This window comes from Chlorocebus sabaeus, chromosome 10 (assembly GCF_047675955.1).
Source record: "Chlorocebus sabaeus isolate Y175 chromosome 10, mChlSab1.0.hap1, whole genome shotgun sequence".
Lineage (NCBI taxonomy): Eukaryota > Metazoa > Chordata > Mammalia > Primates > Cercopithecidae > Chlorocebus > Chlorocebus sabaeus.
Window position 1 is genome coordinate 36,087,105 of NC_132913.1, and position 25,150 is coordinate 36,112,254.

Genomic DNA, 25,150 nt, shown 5'->3' on the forward strand with positions numbered 1-25,150 from the left:
TTATATACATACTGACCAATTAATCCTCATAACAACCCTTAGAGGTAGTTGTTGCGTCTGTGTGATTTCTAGATAATAGCTAGTAGGTGGCAGATTCAAGGTTTCAATTCGGGTCTAACAGTCCATCACTTAATATGCTATCTGCCTCCCTAGAGAATAAAGGTAATTAGAGTCTAGTTATTATCACTAGCCTTAGCAAACTTTGCATTGTAATGGAAGGAATCAAAACCTCAAATTAAAGCTTTATTCATTGAGACTATTGAAAATTCTTCTTACTGTCATCATCATTTCCAGAGCCAGCATTTATCAATTGTTATCTACCTTGAGTGACTTTGAGAAAGTCCTGTAATTTCTGGGTCACAGTTTCTTCCTAATAAAAGAGCCAGACTCAGTAGTTATTTTAGTCACTTGGACTAGATAACTATATTTATTTGGTCCTCACTTGGTACATTAATTAAAGTATTTAATTGGGAAATATGAAAACTAATAAAGCTTTTAATTTTAAGGAGCATAGATTTAAGTAAGAAACAGGTATTGACTGAAGCTTCTAGACAATAGAGCCTTACTCTGTAGCAAAATTTTTTAAATGACCTAGGGTGTTTGTGGAAAATTCATCTTTTAAAAATGTACACAGTTCTCATTTTTCATGGATTCATTCTTAAAGGTCAAGAAAATGTGTGGAGCAGGAAGACTCCTTCATTCAGCTCATGTCAATTCCAACACTAAAGTTCTTTCTTATTAATCACAGGCATCTAGCCCACCATCCTGATTCTCTCTAAATCTCACTTGCCTCTATAGCCAAAAAAGTTATCAATGCAAATGTCATTTTGTACGTTATTTTTAAAAATCCATTTTGTGTTAATCAGTGCTTTTCCTAGGCATGTGATTGTTAAGCATTGCAGTATGAAAATCTTAACCCATAATTACTGACAGAATCAGCCTTTATTAGATATTGATTCTCATTTTAGACCTCCTCTATGAATAAATACTCAGCCTTCCTAACTACTAACTTTAAGAATTTGGTTACATCCATTGTTGTCCTACTCCATTACACATGGTTAACTTATATATACTTTGTCACGTATCCCACTTTAAAATGTGGGAAGTTTCTGAAAGTTGGGGCTTTGTTTTTGATGTAATAGTTATGCCCATTATATGAAAAATTTTATATCTCACTAAATATAATTTGCCTTTCAAACAATATTTTTATTGTGTGTACTGTTTTTGTCCCTAAAGTAGTTAACATCTGGACTAGATGTGGAAAAGTAAAAATTTTGTAGTTTGTACCTTGGTGCTTGGAACAGTCTTTTCCAGCTTTTAAAGTGGCAGATCCCTTTTTATTAAAAGGAATACCAGTATGTTAAAACAGTAACAGAGCTGCTCTGTTGAGGGGAGGTAGGGGCATTACCCTTTCAGTGAGTGTCTTTGCCAGATGGCCTCTCAGGGACCTCCACAGAAGCCTGGGGGACTTCAGAACAGTTACTGTTCGGTTGCTACAGTAATTATACATTCTAAAAAGTGAGGGTTTTTTTTTTTCCTAGTTAAGCTTATTTTTCTCAAAAGATTTACATCCATAGAACAGACATTTTTAAAAATTGGATCTGAGTGTAGAAATGACAATAAACTCATGATCCAGTTGAAGATATTTAAAAATAAAAATAGTGGTTAATTTTTATCAGTACAGCAGATTTAAATAAAAATTGAATTTAAATACCTTTTAAATACTGAATTACATACTAGAGCAATCCAAAAAATTCCTCACATAGTTTAAAGTAGTAATAATAATGTAAAAAGCAAACTTAATACCATAATTATTTTCATCATAAGTTGCAGAAAGTAAAACATGTTTCAATTTATGAACACAGAATAATTTTTGCATATTAAAAATAATAAAATCACCTCCTGGGTAAAAATGTTTGTTTTTCAAAGAGCAGTATAGTTTTTCATGATTTCTAAAATGATTTTTATTTCTTCCTTTTGGGGGAAAAATCGTCATGTAAACAGCACCCTCATCATTTGTCTTTGAAAGAAGAGGCTTCTGATGTGGTTCGTCAAAAGAAGAAGTACCCAAAGAAGCCTAAAGCAGAGGCTTTGATAACATCTCAACAACCCACTCCAGAGACATTGCCTGTGATCAATAAGAGTGACATTAAGCAATATGACTTTCACAGCTCAGATGAAGATGAATTTCCACAGGTGCTTGTTTTAAAACTATTTTAAAGATATTTCCTGCTAGTATTTTATATTGTTATATTTTTAAAGCAATTGCTATCTTAGAGTTTTTATTCTTGCTTTGTTCCCCTAATGTATGTAGATTAAACATTTCCACATTATTTATGTAGCCACTGAAATGGTATTTACTCTGTATTATCTTTCATCAGTTGTATAGAATTTACTCTCTTGTGGAGCACATGGTTTTCAGTTTTTCCATTTATAAAAATGAACTTAGATCTTTTCCCTCTGTATTTAAAATAGATTCTTAGTAATTGAATTACTAGTTACTAACCAAAAATTATCACTATTTTAAGACAGTTAATATATAATTGCAAATATTGAAAATATCAACAATACTTTCCTTTTTACCACACTCCACCAGCATTGTGTTTTATAACTTTTAATGTAAATTTTGCTAATTTGTTAGGTAATGGCTGTTTGATTCTAAAAAAGACTTAAAGGGACTGATTCAAATTTTAACTCTTTGATAAATATTGCAACAGCTTTATAGAAAAATGTGCGCAATTAAAAAATATTTATTTTTATAAGTGCTGTTTTTAAAATAAGACTTTTACTTTATATATTAAAAGATCCGGCCAGGCGCAGTGGCTCACGCCTGTAATCCTAGCACTTTGGTAGGCCAAGGTGGACAGATCACAAGGTCAGGAGATCGAGACCATCCTGGCTAACATGGTGAAACCCCGTCTCTACTAAAAATACAAAAAATTAGCCAGGCATGGTGGCGGGTGCCTGTAGTCCCAGCTACTCAGGAGGCTGAGGTAGGAGAATGGCATGCACCCGGGAGGCAGAGCTTGCAGTGAGCTGAGATCGTACTACTGCACTCCAGTCTGGGCGACAGAGCAAGACTCTGTCTCAAAAAAACAAACAAACAAAAAGAAAGATCCATTTTTTCAAAAAATATTATGTATCACCTGCTCTAGCAATACCCTCTTTTTAAAAATAGCGTAAGAAACTTAACAGAAAATACTGTAACAAAGACCGAACCTACTGCCAGCTTTATCATATTTTAACTTTTTGACTTGTTTGCTTTAAGGAAACTTTTTTTAAAATACCAACATTATAGATATGTTTGAAAGCAGGACTGTTTATAAAACTCTTCATTGCTATAACCATTTAAAATCTGGAGTTTGCATAAAATGTGTCCCTTTTGGCTGGATTATACTAGTTTTACTCTTTTTTTTCACTGATTAGTTTTTCTACCCAGATAATATTCTGATAGTCATATGGATAGTATCAAATGTGCAAAGATATGCTTAATTTATTCCTTGAGGAGTGCTTAATGAACCCATATATTACTTTTGTCAGAGGATCATCTAGTTTGACTCAGGCAGAGCTTTGAACAGCCATGGGACATTCATCAGATGACCAGTTTGAAGGAATGAGGGATATAGTGCCTTATAAAAGAGTAATTTTCAAGATAGAAAGTGTAGGGAAGGGTTCTAGGCACAACATATTAGAGGGAACTCCTAGCAGTTTAGCATTGCTGGAGCACATAACATAGAAGAGGAAGGAGGGGGTGAAAGGTTTGATGCCTGCAGTAATACCCAGATGTCAGATAGCCTCTATCTACATTATACATAATGGGAAATTATTTAAAATGTTAAGTAAGAAAATGGCATAGTTAGATAACTATATATAAAATAGGCTTTTATTGGTGGTACTAATGAGAGCCTAGAAAGTTTTGCTATATATTCCCAGCCCTTTAAGAATGATGCTGCAGACTGGGCATTGTGGCTCATGCCTGTAATCCCAGCAGTTGGGGAAGCTGAAGCAGGTGGATTGCTTGAGCCCAGGACTTGGAGACCAGCCTGGGCAACATGGTGAAACCCCATCTTTACCAAAAAAACAGAAACAAAAGTACAAAAATTAGCCAGGCGTGGTGACACATGACCGTAGTCCCAGCTACTCTCGGAGGCTGAGATGGGAGATGGATCGCTTGAGCCAGGGAGATGAAGGTTGCAGTGAGCCAAGGTTGCACCATTGTACTCCAGCCTTGGCAACAGAGCAAGACCCTGTTTCAAAAAAAAAAAAAGAATGATACTGTAGGGTGCTATGACCTATAGAAACTTTTATTGGTGGAATTAGTACATCCAGCCTGAAAGTAGAGCTCAGTCAGCATAACTAGTCATGTTTCTCATGCATTAAGGGATCTTCATTTCTGCTCCAAATTCTTGCATTGATTTATATAATAAGTTCCCATACTCACATGAAAATTGCATTTTGAAACTTTTAGGTTGTTCTGATTGTTTATATTAGGTCTTAGACAATCCTCATTAATTTTATGGTATCCCCATATTACTGAAGAGTAAGTATTTACGTTTACCTATATTTGGGCATCATTCAGTGAGGCAGCTATTCAGACTGTACCTCTTATAAAATGAGGATTTTATTGCTGACAGGATCATTAAAGTAATTATACTTTTTCTTTGTCTGATAAACCAAGAACAAGGAATAGGGAGCCTTAAGAGAACAAACATTTTAACCAAACTTATGTCACTGAATTGCAGCTGAACAGAACTAAAACCCTGCCTCTTCTTGATCGTGCTTCCGATTTTCCTAACATTAGCTTTGTCTTCCTATGCCTCAGACTTCTTTTGTCCCCTGGAATCTACCCCTAGGGAATGGTAGTTAGGAGGAAGGGGTGATAGATTTTATGTACAGAATTTCTGAGACTTTGTGACACTTCCTGTGTATATCTTAGCATAGGTACATTATTTGCAAAGGAACCAAAGTGTAAAATTCACATTTGGGATTTCCTTTCAAATTTCAGGTTTGGGGCTTGGTTCCCCACGAAGAAGAATTAGCCCCAGCTCACTGTTTCTGTGTCTGCCCCATAGGGTTGGTGGAGGTATATTGGAACCTCAAACAAATACCTTTCTTCCCTGGATGACCCTGCTCAGTGGTAGTTACCACAGTTTGGAAATAGTATGGAGAAAACATTTTTCCTCTCAAAATAGGAAGAGAGGGATTTGTGAGGTTCAGAAATTTGCAAGTAAATATGGTTGAGCCAGCGTTTGTCAGAAAAAGAGATGTACTACAAAGTGAGAGTGCAAGACAACTGAAACTTAAGTACCAAAACTTTTTTAAAAATTTTAATCATTATGGGTGGAAATTTATCTAAAACATATTATTTCCCTGTCGTCGGTATATTTGTGTATTATTTAATCTGTTTTTATGACATTTATAAAGTGTGCTCTGATAGGTCAATGCTGCTGCCCTAGAAGCCCACTCAATTACCTAGGGATATTTGGCCTGATATGACATGGCCTGGGCAGAGTGCTTTCTAATATGTAACAGCTTTCTGAAAGTCTTTATTCTTTTCCTCTAGCGTTGTGGGCTTATCTCTTCTCTATAACCAATCTGCTTGCTTTAGCAAGTCTTCTTTTCTCTTCTTATTTTCTACTTCTGATCTACTAAGTTTAAAAAGTGATTTTTAAAAAGTGAGTGGGGAGATAGAAGACTTTCCTTTGAATAAAACCTGACCTTTATGGCCTTTGAGGTTTTTTTGTTGTGGTAATTTTTTGGCTATTTATAAGCTGTTTTTATGTCCTAGTTTTTGGCTTTATTACAGAGAGATAAAGTTATTGGATAAAAACACTTACCTATAGGTGAAGTATTACTGTCATTAAATATTTATAGCCACATACATTATTTATAAAATATAATGGGATATATAAAAACTATATTCTAAGTCTTAGCACTTCATGTTTAGAAGCAATTAAGCAATGCCAATGCCATGTATACTTAACCTGAAAGAACTAATCCATTAAAAAGAAGGATTTTTAACCATAGAAAATTTTTGCTAGTCATTTAGTGTTTTGGGGGAATTCAGTACCTACGGTATGTAATATAGAAGTGATTTACTGTTTGTGATCAGATTTAAATTTTAGAGCATTACAAACATTGATCTATTGACTTTTGATAACTCCTAAATGGAATTCCTCTTTTGTCTAGGTATTGTCCCCAGTATCAGAACCGGAAGAAGAAAATGATCCTGATGGTCCCTGTGCTTTCAGAAGGCGGGCAGGATGCCAGTATTATGCTGTAAGAACTTTTGTGTGTGTGTGGTGTTTTTGTGAACTGGAATTAACAGGTAACCCGTGTCAAGATGACTTAGTCTTGATCTAAAAATGGGAAATGCATCAATACTTTTTGTGTAATATCCTTTATGTGAATACTGGTAAAAGATGCTAAAAGGTACTGAGTCCTTTCAAAGGGCATCGGAATCTTCTTCTTGGGAATTGATAATTCCTCACATTTTAGAAATTTAGTTTCATTTTGGGCACTAATTATAGCTTCAGCAGTTGTAAAAATTATTCAGTGTGTCATTACTAGAATTAGGTAAACCCAGAATTTGTAAGTTGGTTCTAGAACGATGGCTACTAGGTGTTTATTGAAATTTATTGTTATGCAAGCCCATCTTGTGCATACATACCAGTAAGTATCAAACAAAATAATAATTTTTAAACTTCCATAATGGCAGTATTTTGCCTAATAATTGTATTCATAACTTTTTGACACACCCGGAAGTTGCTTTATGCTATGAAGTCGCATTATATCACTCTCCAAGGTTCTCAGATAAGGTATAATGTAGCATTGTGAGGATGGTTTTGACTTTCTTATATGGCTTGTAGAGATCATTTATCTTGCTATGTAGTGGTAAACATACACTGACAACTATTTTAGGGTGTGTAAATTTAGGAGAGGTGGAGATTTGTTTACTAATTATGCTGATGAGAGAAGGGAAAATTCTTAATGAAAGGGGACAGACATAGCATGATAAAATGATGAAGGGAATGGGAAGGCAGGGAACAGGCTGTTTCTTTCTATTTATTATTTATTTATTTATTTATTTATTTATTTATTTTAGAGACAGGGTATTGCTCTGTCACCAAGGCTGGAGTGCAGTGATGCAATCATACAGTTCACCGTAACTTCAAACTCCTGGGCTCGAGTAGTCCTCCCACCTCAGCCTCCTGGGATTACAGGCACATACCACCACATGCTGCTAATTTTTGTAATTTTTGTAGAGATAGGGTCTTGCTACATTGCCCAGGCTAGTCTTGAACTCCTGGTCTCTAGTGATCCTCCTGTCTTGGCCTCGTAAAGTACTAGAATTACAGGCATGAGCCACTGCATCCCGCTTGGATATGTGTTTCTTAAAAGTAAAGAGGAAGCTTCAGTTTGACCCTTTAAGAGTTTGAAATGCAATTTTAGTCCAAAAAATTTTATTTCTGGTTTCTCAGTAGGAAGCCTACAAATTACAATGTAATTTCACCATCTCTACTTTGTACACATACGTTAAAAGCTGCATTTTTTTTAAAGATATATTCCTTTTTAAGTATAATGGACGCTAAGTGAATTTATCTTTAGAAACTAAATTCAGTTTGGGTAATCTTGGTGAGTGAACTTTTGATTCAGTTTTGTAAAATTTAACCTGATTGATAGTCAGTGAAGCCCCATTTTTACAGTTTTATGTCTAGATTTTAATTGTTCTGCTAATGTTGCAGTTACTTCATGTTTATCATGATCTAACCTGTCTTCATTTCAAATTTACTCCATGAGTTTTTTGGGTTTTTTTTTTCTTTCTTTCTTTGCAGCCTCGTTTGGACCAAGCTAACCATTCATGTGAAAATTCAGAACTGGCAGATTTGGATAAGTTGAGGTATAGGCATTGCCTTACAACACTTACAGTCCCGAGAAGATGTATAGGATTTGCAAGGAGGCGAATTGGCAGAGGTGGAAGGTGTAGTATTTGTTTTCACTTTTGGTATTTGTTTTTTGGTTTTTGGTTTTTGTTTGCTATCTGGAACAGGAGACAAAGAAAAAATGTTCAGCTGTCTTAGTTAATGTTTGGTTTTATTTTGCTTTTCAGGGTCATAATGGACCGAATATCCACAGAACATGACCCAGTCCTAAAACAGATAGACCCTGAAATGCTGAATAGTTTTTCAAGCTCTTCCCAAACTATAGACTTTTCTTCTAATTTCTCTCGGACCAATGCTTCCAGTAAACATTGTGAAAATAGACTGTCCCTTTCTGAAATATTAAGCAATATCAGATCATGTCGACTACAGTGTTTCCAGCCAAGGCTACTAAATTTACAGGACAGTGATAGTGAAGAATGTACCTCAAGAAAACCAGGGCAGACTGTGAACAATAAAAGAGTTTCTGCAGCATCTGTAGCTTTATTGAACACCAGCAAGAATGGCATATCAGGTAAGCTGTTGCTGTGTTAAAAGTATATCCTGCTATTCTTTTTTACTTAATTTTATTGGGAAAGGAATTTTATCTTAACCTACTGCATTTTTTTCCCCAACCTAAGAAACAAAATTGTACTGTTCTGCCTCACATTTTAACCAAATTGTCCTAACTAGTACTGTAAAACCACTGACATCTATTTCGGGTGTATTCCTGGTGTGGTAAATGTAGGCAGAAAGGCATACAGACTTCCCTACAAGCACACTGCTTATAAGCTGCTACCAGATAATCACAGCACAGTACTATCTACTGCTTATGTTAAAGGTAATTTTCATTTTGGTGCGTAATCTTTGATTAAATGTAACCATTACTCCTTGAGAGTACCTTTGAAAACTCTTTCTGGAAAATGATTTTTAGGAGACTCCCTGTGAATAATTTTTTTTTTTTTTTTTTTTTTAGATGGAGTCTCGCTGTTATCACCCAGTCTGGAGTGCAGTGGCATGATCTCAGCTCACTGCAACCTCTGCCTCCTGGGTTCAAGCGATTCTCCTGTCTCAGCCTCCCAAATAGCTGGGACTACAGGAGCACACCACCATGCCCAGCTAATTTTTGTATTTATTTTTAGTAGAGACAGGGTTTCGCCGTGTTGGCCCGGTTGGTCTCGAAATCCTGACCTCAGGTGATCCACCTGCCTCAGCCTCCCAAAGTGCTAGGATTATAGGCATGAGCCATTGTGCCCAGCCCCTATGAATAATAATTTTTGTCCGATAGCTTACCTCTAGTTAGATCAGGAAGTTTTTTCATTTTTAAGAGATGTATTCAAATTAATGTAATATTTTTATGACAGGTACATTGTAAATAATGTATAATATCTGGAGAATCTAAGGTACAATTTTGATTTGTTTTCTTCTGTGGTCTGTTTATCACATGTATGCAAGTATGTATAATTTATAAATATCTTTATAATGTATACATTGTATATATGCATTGTATCCCAAGACTAACATAGAGACTTACACTGTTGATACCTTTTTTTTTTTTGTATTTCTAAATTACTTCCTGGATGATACATTCTAGGATGTGAAATTATTATATTTAAACTTCCTTACAGTGATCATAAATCACTTTAGCTTGATTGGTCTCAATAATGTTCAGTCTCTTTTAGCTACTGAACTGCCTCTTTTCCAACTTGACTCGTACAATGATTTGTTTAAAGGTTATAATGAAATATTGGATTTGTTTGAATGATTAGAAATTGGCATATCATTTATCCAAATTAGTTGGTTAATTTTCTCCTAAACGAACTTAGGTAAGGAAAATGGCCTCCCATTATATAAAGTTCATGAGTCTGTGAAGTTGAAAGAGTGCTTGAAGCTGAAATGGATAAATGTGTAATACAATTTGAGGCTGCAGGATTATTACAAATCTAAAGATAGTAGAAAGTTGACAAGTATTAAATCAGATCTTTTTTCAGCCAGCTCTAAGACAAAGTTCCAATTTATTTAGCTAAATGGAATTCCTGTACTAAACATTCTCAAAATAATTTTTCCCAAAAAGAGAGTTTAAAACATACCATATAGAGGCATTTATAATTACATTTGACCGTAGGCTGATTGTTTTCTCTGCTGATGTATATACCACATTAAAAAGTGATTTTAATGTCTTCCTTCTCAGCGTGAACATTGTCAGATATTTTCAGCTTCGTACTATACATTCCAGATTAACTCTAGATTTAACTTGACTTTTTTCCAGAAAGTATATATGTGTTGTATATATTGTTATTTTTTTTTTTGAGACGGAGTCTCGCTCTGCCGCCCAGGCTGGAGTGCAGTGGCCAGATCTCAGCTCACTGCAAGCTCCGCCTCCCGGGTTCAGGCCATTCTCCTGACTCAGCCTCCCGAGTAGCTGGGACTACAGGCGCCCGCCACCTCGCCCGGCTAGTTTTTTTTGTATTTTTTAGTAGAGATGGGGTTTCACCGTTTTAGCCAGGATGGTCTCGATCTCCTGACCTCGTGATCCGCCTGTCTCGGCCTCCCAAAGTGCTGGGATTACAGGCTTGAGCCACCGCACCCGGCCTGTATATATTGTTATATCATCAATACGACATATGTATTGGTCCAAAATATAAGTTAATGCGACTTAAATAGTTCCATTATAATCACCTCTATAATCCTATGACACTACCATACAACATAAAATAAGCATTTAAACTGTTACGTTAGGCGTGCATGTACTTCTCAGGGAATTTAAGTCACAAGTAGGCAATGTTAACATCATAGACAACAAGATTTTTTTGTATTTTTATCTTTACCTTACCATTAGAAAAAAAATAATCTTTTTGGTCTGTGTGATTTTTCCTATCTGAAATTTTTTAATACCCTCAACACAGTACCATTTCTTTCCTTAAAAAATTTTAAGACTTAAGCAACAACTAAGGTACATTAGAATTCAGTGTTTTGAAATCATATCTGTCTTATTTAGTAATTTATTCCTAGAGTAAAAGATTTTGTTTGAACTCATTCTTCTTGACTGTGACTCCTCTAGTCACTGGGACCACAAGGTTTTTTGTTTTCAACAGATGTATTTTGTTTTAAAATAATAGGCATGGCAATACAAATACATAATGAAAAAAGTTTTTTAACAGCATTTAAAAAAATAATTGAAAACTTATAATTTAATGATTTGTATCAGTTATATTCATTATATAGATTTCTTAGTTCTGGTTAGATAATAATTTTAAGTGAATTCAGTTATAATTCCATGAATACGGATAGGAATTTCCTCATCTACCTAAATAGAAGGATGAGGGAGTTTTAGAAAACTATATTTTTACTTTTGATGGATGTATCCTCATGTATTTAAGGATACAGCAAAAGAATGGGATCCTCACGTGTTTGGTTTTTTTAATCTATGTGTCTTGAATACTTTTTCCTTCTGCTTGTTCTTAGTGGGCTTGGTCGTGAGAGCACAGTTGTTTTTAAGAGTAACAAGACAAAAAATAAGGGAACAAGACTAACACTGGATTGTACTTTTCCCTGGCAGAGAGTAACACTGAACTAAACAGATTATTAGTACTGAATTGTCCATTTCACAGCTGGGAAATCCCAGCAAATGAGTTTAATGCACTTTATTTATATTGCAAGTTCCTTAGTTCTTAAACAAAAATTAAAAAGAGGGCTGCATCTTATGTGGAATTGAGGGCTAGTGGCAAATAATTTTCTCTTAAATGTTGTTAATAGCCCTGATTAATGTTTTCCAAGTCATAACCCATGTGTCCAAAATATATTCTAGGCCAGGCACGGTGAATCATGCCTGTAATCCCAGCACTTTGGGAGGCTGAGGCAGGTGGATCACTTGAGGCCAGGAGTTCAAGACCAGGCTGGGCAACGTGGCAAAACCCAGTTTCTACTAAAAATACAAAAGTTAGCTGGGTGTGGTGGCACGTGCCTCTAGTCCCAGCTGAGGGGGGAAGATCTCTTGAACCCAGGAAGTAGAGGCTGCAGTGAGCCAAGATCCTGCCACTGCACTCCAGCCTGGGTGACAAAGTAAGACCCTGACTCAAAAAAATAAATATATATATGTGTGTGTGTGTGTGTTATCTTTTATATACTTAAAGGAAAATTGAAAACTGTTTCCTAGGTATTAGAACCAAAACTAAAGACTTCATTTGAAAGCAGAGATGTGTTTTGTTAACCTTTAAGTAAAATAAAGGTATATTCTCTTAATTGAAAAACACTTCTCAAAGAAAAAAAGCAGGATAAAGAATAGATTGATTGTGGTGAATATGACAATTGAATAACCAAGAGAAATTAATTTCATACATCATTTAGTGTCTCTTATATGGGAAACACTGGGTTAAATGTTTAAAAGTTGCAGTTTTACAAGACAATCCTTACCTTCAAGGAACTTAATTAATAGCACATGCAAATTGTAATATGTACATGAAGAATGTAATTTCTTCACATAAACAGGGGATAATCCTTTGAAACTACAGTATTATTCTTTGAGATGATGTTCTTAAATCCAGAACTCAAGAAAATACATTTTGTATCTAAAAGTGCTTTGCTTTTTCAGATTTGAAAGGACAGATTTAATTTACATTTAGTTTTAGTTTTCACTAATGCATGGTTGCAAATTAACATGATACTTTTTTCTTATCTTACCTGTCATAATATACAGAATAGATACCAGCAGCCTTTTTGACAACTTTAAATATCTTAATATTACCAGTTTCTAAAATCATTAAGTTTGTAAAGTTTTCCAAGAGAAATTCCTGATTTTTAATTTCTTCAGTTTCTCTTCCCATTCATTCTTAAATCGTCATAAATGTGTGCAAGTATGATAGTTTTAGGATTGGTATAATGTGATTTAGCATCTAGCTAAGGATTAGGGTTGCTTCCAGAGGTGAGAAATGGATTCAGACCTAAGGGATTAAAATATTTTAGTTAAAGTATAAAAGGAAAGAACGAAGTTTCAATTGCAAATATTTGGCTTGAGTTTCAGAAGTTTAAATGGATTTTTAGTCTTTTTTCATTATCCTCACATCTATTTGTTCTCCATTCCCCAACTCCCCTCACCTTTCCACTCCCCACCCACAAAGACTCAGTTTATTGGTTAGTTTGCCTTTCACTGTAAGAGTTACATTTGTAAGATGTATATAGTCCTGGAAAGGTAATGTCAACCCTCCTGGATATGTTTGTCAGCAGAGTAGCTCCAGTGGTTTATATGAGCTTTCATTTGACTTCCCACTCTAACCCAGAAGATTTGATGTAAGATCCCTCTCTCTACTCTTTAATCATGCCCCAGATCTGTCCTTTAAAACAAACAAAAATTGCATATAGTCAGCATATCTTTGATAAAGCATATACCAAAACTCTTGTAATACTGGATATAGTGACTCACCTCTGTAATCTCAGCACTTTGCGAGGACAAAGTGGGAGGATGGCTTGAGGCCAGGAGTTTGAGACCAGCCTGGGCAACATAGCAAGACCCTGTCTCTCTCTTTTTTTTTTTTTTTTTTTTTTTTTTTTGAGACGAGTGTTGTTCTCTCGCCCACACTGGAGTGCAATGGCATGATTCCGGCTCACTGCAATCTTTGCCTCCCAGGCAAAGCAGTTTTCGTGCATCAGCCTCCCAAGTAGCTGGAATTATAGGCACGAGCCACCACGCCGAGCTAATTTTTTTATTTTTAGCAGAGATGGGGTTTCACCATGTTGCCCAGGCTAGTCTTGAACTCCTGACCTCAGGTGATCCACCTGCCTCAGCCTCCCAAAGTGCTGGGATTACAGACGTGAGCCACTGCACCCAGGCAAAGACCCTGTCTCTTAAAAAAGACAAAAAGAAAAAAAACTTGTAACAAAGACTGACCTGGTAGATGAAGAAATACTAGATAATGTATTCTTTTTGACTTTTAAATAATCTTTACTACCAAATTAGGTATTCTTCATTAAGCTGTGAAAATTTGGTCGAGGCTGGTATTTGAAAAATTCATGGCTTCCCAAGAATCCATCTTAGGCCAGTTTAAGAAACACTGCATTAAAAGTTAAGAGATGATGAAAAAACAAAGGCACAAGCACAAAAATCCTGTGTTCCTACTCTGTTGTGGAATGATCATCCAGAAGATCCAGAGTGTATTTCTGTTTAGATTGTTCTTTTCGTTTGTCAACAAAAATAATACAGAGTTAACAAAGATTTCCCATATACTCAAGAATACCTCTGGGCACAAGCTTAAGAAGCAGGGACCTAAAGCTTTATAATCATTGTGTTAGTGTAAAATCTGTGGAGGTACACAGAGTATGTTTTTAGTTGATCACTAAGAAGTTAACCCTAGGCAGAACACCATACAGGAACTCATTTCATGAGGGATGGCTGGGACCTTTGAAAACAAAGTCTACTTTCCAAGGATGGTGACAGATACCTAAGAAAAGGCATATGGATTTATCTGAGGAATAAAAGTAGACTGGTAATTACAAGATAGGTAATGAATCAGATCTGTAGAAGATAGCCAGAAAGGTGAGGGGCTTTCGTGAAAAACAGATGTTCTGTGTACAACATATCTAGAAATACAAGTATGTTTACTAATGTCCTGAATTACATATTTGGGTATATAAAAGGGAAAATCGTATAACAAGTATGCCGAATGTGTTATATAGAATGTGTTACCCAGGAAGTGTTGCAAAACATTTTACTTAGGGAAAGGAATACTTCTCATCTATCTGGAGTATTGAAATACTCCCGCCTTCACAAAACAATCAGATTTATGGTTACTTTTAAATTGATAAGATTTGTGGGCATGTGATGGGATAGATTTATGACCAGCATGAATTTCACTTTTAAGCTAGCAACTTAAGATCAGCTAGTGAAAAAACTGGGCTTGGCCCTAAGCAAGAGAAGCAGAGATTCTCAATTTCCCTTTTGTACATTCCCACTTGCCCTTGGTGCCACCATCACCTCGCCCAAAGCTGGGTCCCTGTCTTGTGTCTTATTCTGAAACAGATTTGTTCACTCTATAACTATTACTTCTTTCTGATGTACTTTAATGTGTGCCTCTTGGGAATCCAGAGCAATGTAAGAAATCTCTTCTGGATGTATTTCAGTAACTTATGAAAGAAAAAATAATTAGTAGAGAAAGTGCTTTCAGTCAAATTTCTCCTGCCCCTCCCCCCGCCCGCCACCTACCAGTAAGTAAACCCTGAGAACCCTGAGAATTGCAATTCAATATTGTGTCCATGCTATTAAAACTATGCATTTCATACCACTTTTCCTCCACCCCAAAATAATAAAGGAGTTAGAAAGAATATTTTGTATGTGTTCCAATTTTGTGTCATTGATTACTCTTGGCGATTTTTGTCTAAAGTTTTGAAGTAATAATAAATAGTGCTCTAGAAAATTCTGAATGAGGAAAATCAGCTTGTTGCAAGCACAGAATACCTTGCTTAATAATAAAGAGCTAGATGCCAAGAATGGATATAACATACTGAGATTCAGGTGAGGGGGAAAAGAAAAAAATGTAATTTTTTAAAGTATATACATATAGAATTAAATTAAATTTGTGTCAGTGATTCTCAACCAGAAATGGGATCAGAAATGAGAATTTTAGTATCAAAGTCCATCTAGGTTGAAAAAGGTTAAGAAACACTGACCATTAGTCTGAATAACTTGGATTGCGACTAGGTTGTGATTTTCTGAGTTTCCTATGAGGAGAAAAGAATAAGGTTCCTGAGCAAATTAATGGTCTCAAGAAGACAGGACAGTAAATGCAGACACCCAAAAAAAACAGCTAGTTTTATCTGTTTCCGTTTTTAATATGTACACAAATGATCATGTGTTCATAAAAGCAAGTAGAACACAGCTAGTTGGCAATATTTTATCTATGATTTACCAACCCAAAAAATATTTTTGTTGTTGTTAAAAAGTAGCAATTTGGGCTGGTCACAGTGGCTCATGCCTGTAATTCCAACACTTTGGGAGACTGAGGCAGGCAGATCACTTGCAGCCATGAATTGGAGGCCAACCTGGGCAACATAGTGAGACCCTGGGTATACAAAAAATTTAAAAAATTAGCCAGGTGTGATGCCATGCACCTGTAGTTCCAACTACTCACTACTCAGGAGGCTGAGGCGGGAAGATCACTTGAACCCAGGAGTTCAAGGCTGCAGTGAGCTATCATTGTACCACTGCACTCCAGCCTGGGCAATAGAGCAAGACTCTACCTCCAAAAAACAGGAATTTGTTCTTTCTACTAATTTAGATATATACTTTATTCTGAATTAATAAGATTTTATCAGCTGACTTAAAAGATTTTAGAAAGAAGAAAAAATTCTCATTCTTCTCTCTCAATTTTGAAATAGCCACTGAAAGTATATATTCTTATTTGGCTTATTCCTCACTTAATATTAATCATTGTGCCTCTCACCTTTTCACCAGAGCGTAAAGCTCAACTCTGGACACATTTGACACTGGACTTAAGGACTGTTGTAATAATACCAGATTTCAAGTCCATTTCTTTTGAATTGGTGAACTGTACACATAGGACTTAAACAGATTTATTTGGGTTTAATTTAATATTTTTCTTTCTGTCTTTGTATCTAATAAACTATTTTTCATCTCTTTTCCCAAGGTTTTCAAACAGCTGGAAATTCATGAATACTTCACATTTTCATTTGAGTTTGAAGATTATAAATTTAGAATTTAAAAAAAAATTTTTCATTTAAAAATAGAACACTTGCAGTGAATTTAACATGTGCAAAGAAAGACATTTGATTTTGTTGGTAATTCAGTAAGATAACTAATGTGTACTTCAAAAATACAGGTAATTTTAAAATTTTAGAGTGAGCACTGTAATAGCCCCAAGGTTTTGAATCTTTTAAAAATAACATTGCTATCTAAGAACTGTTTTCCCCTCCTAGTCCAATACAAATTTTAATGATAATATTGTGGAATAGAAATGAGAGTATATCCAAAGCTTTGTTCATTTCTGGGGCATAACTCCTTTTTCATAGAAAATAGACTATACTAGGCATAACTTGTTATATGTCTAATTTACCATAAATATTTTTTTTTAATTATTTATGTGTGATCCTACTCAACAGAAAACTTGGGAGAGTTGAGTAAGCTAGATTGAGGCTATAGTTGCCAGTCTAAACTCCTTTAGGTCATATTGATTAGATCACTCAATTACATGTAAAGGTTGATTCATTAATTGGTATTTCTTATGTCTGTCTTTTCCTTCCAACTACATTCCAGGACTTTGTAACAGAGATCCTCTTCTTATTTTCCCCTGTATTCACTGTAACTCTTACTGCAGCATTCGGCATTATAGTAGATAGTAAATATTTGTTGATTGAAATAATTGGGAGAAAGGAAAGCGAGCAGTTAAAAAATAGAGCAAAATTACTCTAAAGTACATTTCTTCTCATGTCATTTAATTTTTCTTGACTCTAATATTGTACTGACTTCCATGGAAATGTCTTTGTGTTCTCTAAATCAATTTATCAATCATTTGCTGATATATCAACGACTGAAATTTTGTTTACATTTCTTTGAGAAAAATGGTTTCTGTAACTTAGCTGATTTTTTCAAAAAATGCAGCTGGTTGGCAATATTTTATCTATGATCTACCAACTCAAAAATATTTTTGTTTTTGTTAAAAACAACAAAATATTTTGTTTTCATTTGAAACACACTTTTAACACAGTTGGTCACAATAGAATTTATTACATCTGAGGATACATATTTCAGTTTTCTGAATACTTGTCTGATTTCTAGCCCATATTTTTATAGATGGATTTACTTTAGACATTGAATCCAATGGCTTAAATTATAGTTTATGGTTATGTTAGATGAATGTTGTTCTCTACTTTGATTTGTAATCAGAGAATAAAATATTTTCACTTCAATATTATATGAAACCAGCAGTAAAAATCATTGACAGTCTTGCAGATGGTCCTGCTTTCTTATTAAGGCTATAACTTAGTGATTATTTTATTATTATTAACATGAATAAATCAAAAGTTTTTCTCATTACTTGCTCGTCATAATGTAGAGAATTAAGAGTGATCTCAAAGATGTTAAGTCTGAATAAATGGTAAAATATTCATGTTAGAACTATATTATTCAACAAAAACTACATTTAGGCACTTTTCTTAGCATGTGATGGAGATCACAGATACAAGCATACACCACACTTGATGAAAGATTTGCCATTTTCATTAGATTATTTTCTGATAATCCATATTGTAGTTTGTTATTGCTTTCATCTTGTGGAGTAAATTTATATTCTGCTTATGTTATTAAAAATCTTTTAAAACGTACTCATTTCCAAAATTCATGTTGTTTACCAGTAACAGGGGGTATCACAGAAGAGCAGTTTCAGACACATCAGCAGCAGTTAGTTCAGATGCAAAGGCAGCAACTTGCCCAGCTTCAGCAGAAACAGCAATCTCAGCATTCCTCGCAACAGACACATCCAAAAGCACAGGTAAACTGCTCTTTTTGTCATAGTTATGTCTGTTTCTTTCATCAATATGTAGTTTTATTCCATTTTAGTCAAGTCAGATACCAAGAAGATAATCTTGGTTTTGCCACTCTTGATTTGGGGGCTCTAACCTGAATTTCTTTTCAGTTAATGTACGTAATTTTAAGTGACTAGCTTATAAACTAGTCTCTTAATACTTTGAGAAGAGTTCTGGAGCCAGATACGGTATTTTAAATTTTTTGAAGGGTTGTTGAGAATTTATAGAAGTAATTATATATGCAGTTGTAAGAATCATTCTCCACCTCTACTTCCCCAAAGAAGATTTTTTTGAAAGATATAACTTTCCTAACCACTTCCTAAACTATGTGTTTAAGTGCCATGTGGATGTGCTTCATAAGCTGGGCAGTAATTCAGTTGAATTGTGCAATATATTAACAGCATAATGCCTTGCCATTGTGAATCACATTTTCCTGTTGAAGAAAATTGCAGCCAGGCATGGTGGCTCACGCCTGTAATCCCAGCACTTTGGGCAGCTGAGGCAGGCAGATCACTTGAGGTCGGAAGTTCGAGATCAGCCTGGCCAACATGGCAAAACCCTGTCTCTACTAAAAATACAAAAATTAACTGGGCATGGTGGTACATACCTGTAAGCCAAGCTACTTGGGAGACTGGAGCATGAGAATCACTTGAACTCTGAAGGGGAAGTTTCAGTGAGCTAAATCTCACCACTGCACTCCAGCCTGGGTGATGGAGTCAGACTGTGTCTCAAAAAAATTAATAATAAATAAAAGTTTTTAAAAATGAAGAAGAAAATTGCCACTAAGGGAAGTTGTTTGTAGACACCACTAAATAAAGATGCTAGAGATAAGAATAAAAATACTTCGTAAAACCATAATTGCCAGAAGGAACCAGCCTTGCCAACACCTTGATTTTAACCCCATAAGCTTCATTGTGGACTTCTGGCCTACAGAACTATATGATAATAAATTTCTATTTTAAGCCACTAAAAACAAAACTAAGAAATCTATTTCAAATTTGAACCACCTGAAAAACATAAACCTTGCATTTTAGGTCTTAAATTTTATTGCTCTATAATTCTAAAACCACTTCTAAAGTAGTAACTGAGATTTACTCAATCTTGGTTATATTTTGTGAGCTCTCAGGCTAGAATCTGCCCGTTGTGGTTCAGCCCATTCTCAAAGGGTCAGTACACTGACTTTAAAGATCCTGACTCCAGTAACATGAGTATCTCAGTGACTTTGGAACCCAACACTCCTGTGACATCCAGGTGTATCTGGGACTTGCTCAAGGACTAGGGCTGTAGGACTTAGTAACCAGTTTTATACAGAATGAAGGAGGAATGGCTATTTAATTTTACTTTCTTTGCTTTTTCTGAATCTCTTGGTTAACCAGCCTGAAGTATTTTCAGCCTGTTTCAGGGTTAGGCCAAGATAGGTTTTCACGTTGTGACAAAAATGTATATTAATTATCTCTCTGATTTCATTTTATCCAAGTATCTAGTTTGTCAAGCATTTTTAAAAGCATTCATTAATATTTACTGGAAAAATTAATAGAACATTAAAGCCTTGGGTTATTTAATCTCTAGTTCTTTCTCAGAAATAACTTCCCAGTTTTTGTTCACTTCCCTGCTTCGTATACCAAAAATCGTCTATGGAATCCTAGATCTCTTAATCTAAACACTTATAATTGTTCAAGGTTAGAAAGGCAACAGCCTCTTGGGTTTGCCCCATCCCTTAATATGTTCATAAAATTACATCTAAAAATTAGAGAATTTATCTTTGTTCATTCTATAGGGCTCAAGCACCTCTGACTGTATGTCTAAAACACTTGACTCAGCAAGCGCCCACTTTGCTGCATCTGCAGTGGTCAGTGCACCTGTTCCAAGTCGCAGTGAGGTAGCCAAGGAACAGAACACTGGCCACAACAACATAAACGGTGTTGTCCAGCCTTCAGGTACAGCTGGGGTTTCACATGGTACCTACTTTCTTGAAGTTGTAACTCAGTAACTGGGAGTATGGTTTTTGTTTTTTTATCCAAGGGGAAAATGTGTATAAGAAGTCCATCAGGACTCTTTAGGATTTCTTTGGAAAGATAGGGAGAAATAGCTAGATGTTTCTAGAATTCACGTAGAATCTACTCCTTGTTTTCTCCCTCATCCATTGAATACATACCTGTGTAACACTCTACCCTTCCTGGTTTCATTCACATGCTGTCAGTTGCCTCACATCTTAGGAAATCTGTTGAGCTAACCATCCCCATTGAATCATCCATGCATTGATAAAAAGGTGAAATATAACCCAGGACAGTAATAAACTGGAAATCAGGTTTGCCCTCCCGCTCTTACATACCACTCATAGGCATACTTCCTCTGGCTCCCCCTCTTTAAATAGAGTATTGCCATGAAACCCTGTCTGCTTCTTAGTACCTTGAGTCCGCAAAAACTTGCTATTCCTATCATCCTTCAGCTACCTCTCAGACCCTAGGATTTTCCAGTTGCTTTTATATATACTCATGAGCCTGATTGTCCATTTTTACTAATATTCATGCGTGTGTGCATTCTTAGGGAAACCCAACTGTCATTTCCATCTGTCCTGTTATACTTAACTCCACAGTTGCCCAGATATAGGCGGCAGAATACTTTGCAAAGCTCTTTTTTGTAGACCAGTAGAAAGAGGATGTTTTGGGGGTTGTAGCAGATTAGTACATTCTACTTAGTGATCAGAAGCTCCCTTTGGAGAGATCAGTGTGTGAAAAGTTAACTTGGCATTCAATTCAAATACAAATATTTGTATTTATTTTTATTAAACTTCTAAAAATAGTTTTATTGATGTCTCATGATACTAATTGAATGACTTTTTTCTTTTTCAGGAACCTCTAAAACATTATACTCCACCAATATGGCTTTATCATCTAGCCCAGGGATTTCAGCTGTACAACTTGTAAGGACAGTTGGCCACACCACTACAAACCACTTAATCCCAGCATTGTGCACAAGCAGTCCTCAGACACTTCCCATGAACAATTCCTGCCTGACAAATGCAGTGCACCTCAATAATGTCAGTGTTGTTTCTCCAGTCAATGTGCATATCAATACACGGACTTCAGCACCATCGCCAACAGCCTTAAAACTTGCCACAGTTGCTGCCAGTATGGACAGAGTGCCAAAGGTTACTCCCAGCAGTGCCATCAGCAGCATAGCAAGGTGTGTGTGTGTTTCAGTGATGAGAACCCTTTGTGCTGGCTGTCCTGTGGGAAGAAAAAGACTTTTTTTTACACTGCTCAAGCAATAGGTGTTTATTGACAGACATGATTTTCAATAGATATTGAAGATCTGTATAAAGTTCTGCGACTTAGTTATTTGTTTAAGGTGCCTAGTAGGATGCTTAAATGCCAACCTAGTAGGATTATTAGAGAAAGGGAGAGTAGTAGTAGAGAGAGAGAAAGGAAAAGAAAGAAAAGGACATCAAATTGTCAAACACATCACAGTCTATGTTAGAAGCTTCAGTTACTTCCCCCCCCCCACCCCACCCCCAAGATGGAGTCTGGCTGTCTTGCCCAGTCTGGAGTGCAGTGGCACAATCTCGGCTCACTGCAAGCTCCGCCTACTGGGTTCAAGCGATTCTCCTGCCTCAGTCTCCCAAGTAGCTGGGACTACAGGCGCTTGCCACCACACCTGGCTAATTTTTGTATTTTTAGTAGAGACGGGGTTTCACTATGTTGGCCAGGATGGTCTTGATCTCCTGACGTGTTGATCCACCCGCCTCAGCCTTCCAAAGTGCTGGGATTACAGGCGTGAAGTTACTCTTGTCTAGTGTTTTATAGTTTAGGCAGTCTGGAAGATGAGAGTTGTTATGATTAACTCCGTGCCAGAGTTTAGGTTTCACATCCAAATTTGTGTTTTCTTTAGCATCATTCACAAAGGGAAAGTAAATTACTTTATGTATGTTAATGAGAATATTCTAGGATTAATGTACATCTATAATATATTTTAGAATGTTTTTATATTTCTGTCTATGACACTAATACAAGGAGAACAGTGAATCAGAAAAAAATTGATTTGCATAGGTTAATACATGATCTTAAGCCTATAGAATTAAACTCTAGTGGAAAATAATTTCAGTAATACTGTGCTCCTAATGATTATTCTTTTTGAGTGTCATATGCTTCATCTCTCAGAAAAAAAAAAAAAGGAAAACTTGGTTTGTCCTGTGATACATACTTCATAAGTAATTTCTCATTGGCTTCTACTGAAATGTTAGGTTAAATTATTATCTTTCCTAAGTAAATAGCTATAATAAAAAAAATTAGGAATTATTGGAATTTCTGAGCTGAAGAAAAATTTTTCTCATTCCTATCTAGAAATCGTAAAAATGGGAATTGTTCTTGTGAAGTCATGTTTAGTTGTAGTTACATAGCAATGTTTTTGTAAATACTAAGTGGTAGCATCAGTGTTCTAGAGAGTATTAATGTTTATTTTATTCTTTGCTTTATCATAGAGAGAACCACGAACCAGAAAGATTGGGCTTAAATGGAATAGCAGAGACAACAGTAGCTATGGAAGTGACATAACCTAAAACATGTGGCTCTGACCTGTGCTGACGGTGTGCAGTCATTCATATTCCAGCTGAATGCAAAAGGCAACACTCTGTGGATCACAGAGTGTAACAATGGACCTAAATGGACTATAGTATATTGGATGTTAAATCCATATATGATGTATATTTTGTAAAATTGGGAAAATCACTACCTTGTAAAATAGTTTATTTGTATCATCAATATTATTTCTGTTACTTGAATAGTAGATATTCATCATCATGCTTTTGCACTTGAATTTGCAACTGAATGGATTTTAAAAAATAATTCTTTAATGGGATCATGAGCATGAAATGGGATCCTGCATCACTTGTTTTAACTATTTATTTTGCCATGTTTACATTTTGTATCTTGTAAAAATAAATCCAACTTTGTGTCTAAAAAGTTAAAGATTCATAGCTAGGAAATGAAATTCTTGTAATTTTTTTCTAAAGGAACTGTAAAGTTTTCACTTGGTTCATTTTGTTTCACAATTTGACTAGATGGACTTTTTGGTAAATACTTTAGTGGCATTTCACTGTCAAATATGAAGTTCAAGGCAAAATAGTATTTTCTATTACTGTGCAGGGGAAAGGGATGGATCGATACATGCAAATTTAATGTAGTAACTCACTTTTCCATGTATTTTGAATGTATATTTCTATTTATAATACCAATTTATAAAAAATAATTACACAAAAAATGGAATAGGAAAAATTATGCGTCTAGCACATTTAAACTGTGCAGATATGAAAATTTTTCGAGGATTACATTTTATCTGAAGGCTGCATATTTTAACTGGCTTTAAAACTGTAACACACCACATAAAAGATACTTTACCAGGTATGTATTGCATTATATCATTGCAATAATTATTGGAAGTCTAGATATCGAGCCATCCCAGGTGTTGGGAGGGGGGAGGGTTGTGGCAAGATTGTCTTTTCAATTTTGGAGAGTTTTCCTGTGGCTACAAGGCAAGTAACGGGTTGGAAAAAGTCTGACTGTAAGCGTTGGACACCTTCATAGTGTAGTGTTTTAGTGACTTTTTTTATACGGTTCTTGTAAATTAGATACGTGTAGTGGTGTTTCAGAATGTTTGTTTATGCACTAGTTCAGACAACTTTCCCTGTTACTTGTTCTTGATAAGTGAAAACTGCAGGGAAATAAAAAATACATATCAAAACATGGACATGCTGCATATGTGTTTATTTCACAATGTGCACACAGTATAAGTGAAAATTTAAGGGAGATGATAGCACTTAACAGCACTTTTCATGTTCACATGCTTTCCAAGCATTAATGAAAAGAACTATAGGAAGCTCATCTGTGGGCTCTATTGGGTTTCCGATAATCCAATATAAACTACCTTTGATATGAAAGTTCGTAAGATATTTTACAGAATGTAAGTAATTTGCAGTATCGCAGTCATTGAAATGTCATAAGTGAGCCTCATTTTATAAATAAAAGTTTAGAGTAGAATTATATTGCAAGGGGGTTTTGTCAAGTAAGTACTGGGAAATGTAAATATTTTTAATGAATACAATTAAAACCATTTCAAACTTACATAATTTTATACTTTACATTTTTTATATCTGCAGTCCTGAAAGTTGTAAATTGATATGTCAGTTGAATTAATGGGCCAAGATTTCTGGTGAAAGTGGTTTTTATTCAGGTCCTAAATGTGTAAAGCAATTTATGATCAAAACCATAGAAAAAATATTAATTTTGTCTTGGTTGTGGCCTGATAGGATCCATGCTCGTTTCTGCCATACTACCTCTGGAGTTACTCATTGCTGATTATATAAAGGAAATAATTTTGGTTTGATATGTATTATGACTGTGTTCATTCTGCTTATAGTTGGATGTATCTCCTTGCTATTAAGAACTTAAAACAACTTTAGTGCCAATTGCAGAGAAAGCTTTTTTCCCCATTTTACTGAAGTAAAGCATGAAGTGAATTTGCCTTATGTGATATATATGTTATAAATAAGTAAAACAAAAGAACTATCCATTTGTACGGTTTCTGGAGGTGGTGGCAAATCCAGAACTTATAAGACTGATGACCAATTGATTTGTTCCTTTTGAAGTAAAATAGAAACATAAGCCTTCCTTATTTTGTTGGTTGTAACTGTTTCATGGATGGCA

At 35.3% G+C, this 25,150-nt stretch overlaps 1 protein-coding gene across 3 annotated transcripts in view; it reads left to right on the plus strand.

Moving 5' to 3' along the window:
* EPC2 (enhancer of polycomb homolog 2) overlaps positions 1-24,830 on the plus strand; it is a 149,652-nt gene extending 124,822 nt beyond the window's left edge. The window contains exons 7-14 of one of the 3 annotated variants that reach the window (XM_007964942.3): positions 2,005-2,196; positions 6,190-6,279; positions 7,836-7,981; positions 8,111-8,454; positions 18,279-18,415; positions 20,227-20,386; positions 21,302-21,635; positions 22,930-24,830. In XM_007964942.3, coding sequence (XP_007963133.1) covers positions 2,005-2,196; positions 6,190-6,279; positions 7,836-7,981; positions 8,111-8,454; positions 18,279-18,415; positions 20,227-20,386; positions 21,302-21,635; positions 22,930-23,002 — 1,476 coding nt within the window. In that variant the 3' untranslated portion in view covers positions 23,003-24,830. The remainder of the gene's footprint in view (positions 1-2,004; positions 2,197-6,189; positions 6,280-7,835; positions 7,982-8,110; positions 8,455-18,278; positions 18,416-20,226; positions 20,387-21,301; positions 21,636-22,929) is intronic. The other 2 variants (XM_073019675.1, XM_007964943.3) reach the window with 2 other exon arrangements.
* Positions 24,831-25,150: the final 320 nt, after the last annotated feature.